This window comes from Terrapene carolina, unplaced genomic scaffold (genome assembly GCF_002925995.2).
Source record: "Terrapene carolina triunguis isolate 2854851 unplaced genomic scaffold, T_m_triunguis-2.0 Scaffold18419, whole genome shotgun sequence".
Taxonomy (NCBI): domain Eukaryota; kingdom Metazoa; phylum Chordata; order Testudines; family Emydidae; genus Terrapene; species Terrapene triunguis.
In genome coordinates, this window is record NW_020682770.1 from 1 (window position 1) to 4,373 (window position 4,373).

Sequence of the window (4,373 nt, forward strand, 5' to 3'; positions counted from 1 at the left end):
CCGCCCCCTCACCCCCTGCAGTCCTTGCAGGGCGGCCATGCTGCCCCTGGCTAAGATGGCCGACACCTCAGCCTGGGGTGTGGATAAGCTTCCCCCCCTTGTACTGGCGTGGTGGGTTGATGGCTGCATGGGAACAAGCCCCCCAGCTTCTGTGACCTTAACCTGACCCCCCAGCCCATGCCCCCCGAACTCCCTCCCTCCCAAAGCCCCCATCTCCCGCCCGGCCTGTCCCCATCAGGGAGGGAGGGTGAGGGGACATGAGGGTGTGGGGGCCATTATAGGACAGGCAGCATGTGGGGCAGGGGAAGAAAGGGAAGAAGAATGTGGGAGGAGGGGAAGGGGCTGAGACTGAGGGGGCAGGCACTGAGGGGTCTGGGGCAGGACAGTGACAGAGGAGGGGGGATTTGGGGTCCCCCGTGTGTGTTTCAGACTGAACCTGCCCCATGGCGATGGGGGCGCCCCCAACCCCTCTCCCTCACCCCACCCAGCTCCGCAGGGGTTTTGGCAGGAAACAATCCAGCCCCCCACTCCCAGCTCAGACCCACTGCAGGTGGGGGGGGCCACATGGCAAAGTGTGGGGAGCAGAGAACGGGGGTGAGGAAAGGGTAGTGGGGTCCTGGAAAGGTGGGTGGGGCAGGATTATGTAGGGGTGATGGGAGGGGAAGGGGTGGTATGAGGGGCTATTATGGGGCAGGGAATGTGGGGCAGAAGGTGCTGTAGGGTGCTGTGAATGGCAGGAGACTGAGAGGAAAGGAAGTGGGTGACCCAGGACTGAGGTGGCAGGAATAGGAGGGGGCAGTGAGAGGCAGGGCCGGCTCTGGCTTTTTTGCCGCCCCAGGCAAAAAAGCCTCCGGCCGCCCCCCCCCTCCCCCCGCGGGGAGAGCGCCGGGGGGAGGGTGGCGAGCCCGGCTGTGGCCCCGCTCTCCCCGGCGGCCGGAGCGCTGCGCCGCCCCCCTCCAGGTGCCGCCCCAAGCACCAGCTTGGTTGCCTGGTGCCTGGAGCCGGCCCTGGTGAGAGGGGAACTGGGTGTCTGGGTGATGAAGACAAGAGCACTTCTTAAGCTGTTTTCAGTTAAGTCTGCAGCTTTGTGGGTGTGGTTCAGACCCTGGGTCTGTGTTGCAGCAGACATAGTGTGTCCGGCTCAACAAGGCAGGTTTCTGGAGGCCCAAACTGGCAGGGAAAATGGGCTCAGAGGTAATCTCAGCACATCAGGTAACAGTCCCAAGGGGGTCTCTGTGACCGAACCCGTCACACTGCTGTCAGGTCGGGAGCTGTTTGGTGGGGGGATTCTCCGAGGCAGGGGTGTTTGTGCTGGCGTCTAACCACCCCACGGGGAATCCACTTGTCCCCCGGGGAGATTCTCTTCCCTGCACGGCCGGATCCAGGCTCTGGGGGCTCAGAGAGACAGCGGGTTAGGGGGGCCCGTGTCACTCTGGGCCCAGCCCCTGGGGGGAGCAAGGGGCACAGAAGGGGGGGGTCACTTCACCTAGGGTGCCCCCCTTGGGCGGCTGTAATAGGCCTCAGCCAGGATCAGCCCCAGGACGAGCAGGACCGCGGCGCTCAGCCCCAGGCGGGCGATGTTGGCGTTGGTGAAATCTGGGGGGGCTGCTGTTGGGGGGAGGGAAGAGTCACTCGGCGGCTTGGATGGGGAGATCAGCAGCTGGCAGTACCCCGGAGCGGAGCCCCCAACCCTCCGTCCGGCAGATCTGGCCCAGCCCCCCTCTGGGGGTCTCCCAGGCACCGCGGCTCTGGGGCCTCCTCGGGACCGGACCCACCCGGGAGACTGTGTCCTGCTGCCCCGGGGGGCTGAGCCTCAGCTTCCCCGGTGAAGGGGGCTCCCACGTGGACGAACTGCCCCCAAGACACCCGGCACCCCAGCACCAGGCCAGGGGATGTGGACAATCAGAGCCTCAGGGCCTTAGCACCCCAGAATAGGGAACCACCCCAGCTCCCTGTCCCCATAGGATCCCTCTGTCCACCCCCACAGGTACCTCTGCCCCGCCCTGTCTGCTGTGCAGTGAGCACATCCCCGGGGTATCTCGGCTGCTGACAAACACAGCCAGGCAGTGCGCGGGCAGTGCGCGGGGGAGGCTAGTTCGTCACCTGCTGCCCCCCACACTCAGGCAATGCCCAGGGCTCTAGGGGGCTGCCCCTCCCGCTGATGTCTGGCCCCACCCACCCATCGTCAATGCCCCCATCCCCCACAGCCAGCCCCAGCCCCTGGGAACCACAACCTGTTTCCACGGCGGGTTCAAAGGCAGATTCCACCAACCACCCCTGCACGACGGAGACAGGAATCTCCACCCCCTTCGGCCCTGAATCTCCAGCTGCTGCTGCTCCCTCCAGCTGGGAAATTCCCCAGTGACTGTCTCCACTCCCCGGCCAATTGTCCCCTCTGCTGGGCCCAGGGCTCAGGAAAGAGCCCGGCTCTGAGCGTCCCATTGGCACCGAGCCCCCGTGAGGGTCTGGCTGGGGGTGGGGCTGGGAACAGGGACGCCGAGCTGGGCCCCTCACCTCTCAGCACCAGCTCCACGGGGTCGCTGGGGTACGACATGGCGAACGGCTCCGATCGGCTGTGATAGGAGCAGCTGTAGCTCCCGCCGTCCTCCCGGCGCACGTTGCTGATGGGAAACACAGCCTCAAACCCGTCCGAATCCACAGGTGGGAAATGGCGTCGCTCTTTATTCAGCATGAACCGCACGCCCCGGTGCTGGCCCCAACACTGGACGGTCACGGCTCCCCCGAGGGAGACCCCTCCGCTGGGGCTCAGGGAGATGTTGGGTTTGGGGTAGCTGAGCTCTGCAGTGGGAAGCAGACAGGCCGTGAGACACAGCCCCCGTCACTCACTCCTGGGGCCCGTCCTCACCACGCGGCCTTAGTGGTGGGTCAGACCCGGTGGCCCTGGGGACGGGCTCCTGGATGCCTTTCCACAGGGGCCAGAATTTCCTCTGAGCCCTGGGCTAACAGCATGAGACATGGAGCAACCCCAGCCCCTGGGGGCCCAGAGCTCTGCTCCCTAGCAGGAGACAGGCCAGTCCAGGCTCCATGCACTCCCTGGCTTCTCTGCTGGGAGGGCTGGGAGCCAGGACTCTTGGATTCTATCCCTGGTTCTGGTGGGGGGGGGAGAGGGAGTGGGGTCTAGTGGTTAGAGTAGGGGGGCTGGGAGCCAGGACTCCTGGGTTCTGTGCAAAGCACCACCACTGACTTGTAGGGTAGTGTGCAAGTCTCTACTATACACAGAGGTTTATAACCTTCAGCTCCGCTCATCATCCCGTAACTGATGTGTTGTCTGGGAAAGGCCCCCCCGGTCTGCAGCTCCCCCATCCCCCTTCCTCTGCCCCAAATCTCCACTGGCTGCTTCTCCCCACTGGCTGGGGAACCTCCCCGGCCGGGCATCCCCTCTGCTGTGCCCAAGCCTGGCTCTGAGTGTCCGATTGGTGCAGAGACCCCCCGAGGTTCTGGCTGGGTGTGGGGCTGGGAGCGGGGACGCCAAGCCAGGCCCCTCACCTGCTACCACCAGCTCCACATAGCTGCTGGGGTATGACGAGATGAAGGGCTCTGATTGGGGCCGGTAGCTGCAGCTGTAGCTCCCTCCATGCTGCCGGCCCGCGGTGGGGATGCGGAACTCGGCCTTGTCCCCAGCAGGGTCCATGTGTCGCTGCAGGTTCAGGTCTCCAGCCTTGTGCAGGAAGAACCTCACGTCCCGGCGCTGCCCCTGACACTGGATGGTGACGTCTGCCCCTGGGGCGGTGACCCCAGTGGGGCTCAGAGTGATGGAGGGTCTGGGTAAGCTGGGATCTGCGCACAGGAGACAGGCTGTGAGAGCCAGACCCGGGCACCCACCCAGCCCCGGCCTCCCCAACCGGCCCCAGCCCTGGGTAGATCCACAGACCCCCAGGCAGAGATTCTCTCCCAGATCCCAGAGTTCCCCCCACCCAGAATCCCAGCCCTGTGAGCTGGGCTCCCAGCCCCACAGACACCAAGCCGCAGCTGCCTAGTTCTTGGGTCCTCATATGCCCGTGTGTGGCCCCGGCCTCATTCCCTGCATCTGCTCCCCCTGAGCACAGAGCGACTTATGGGCTGGTCTCTGGCGCGCAGCACCACAGGGCCCGAGCTCCACACAGGAAGGGAGTCAGCCCCCTGGGAGGCAGAGAGGGGTCTTTATCCCCATTCTACACAGAGGGAAACTGAGACACAGACAGATTCACTTTCCTTAGTGAATTCCCACGGGCAGGGGCTGTCTCTTCACTCTGTGTTTATTCAGCGCCTGGCACAAAGGGGCCCTGATCATGGTGGGGGCCCTACATGCTCCCCCAACACAAGGGATCCAGCGCTATTGAGGCCAGCGTTTGCAGAGGTTTCCACTAACTGTG

General features: G+C 64.7%; 1 protein-coding gene across 1 annotated transcript; it reads right to left on the reverse strand.

Annotated features, from left to right (window-relative positions):
* Positions 1–1,066: 1,066 nt before the first annotated feature.
* Positions 1,067–3,798, reverse strand: LOC112123615 (immunoglobulin superfamily member 1-like; the record flags this gene model as incomplete). Its single annotated transcript, XM_024222207.2, has 3 exons — positions 1,067–1,608; positions 2,515–2,799; positions 3,508–3,798. Coding segments are annotated over 3 exons (698 nt in total), but the record flags the coding sequence as incomplete, so codon positions are not given.
* Between the last annotated feature and the right edge of the window lie 575 nt (positions 3,799–4,373).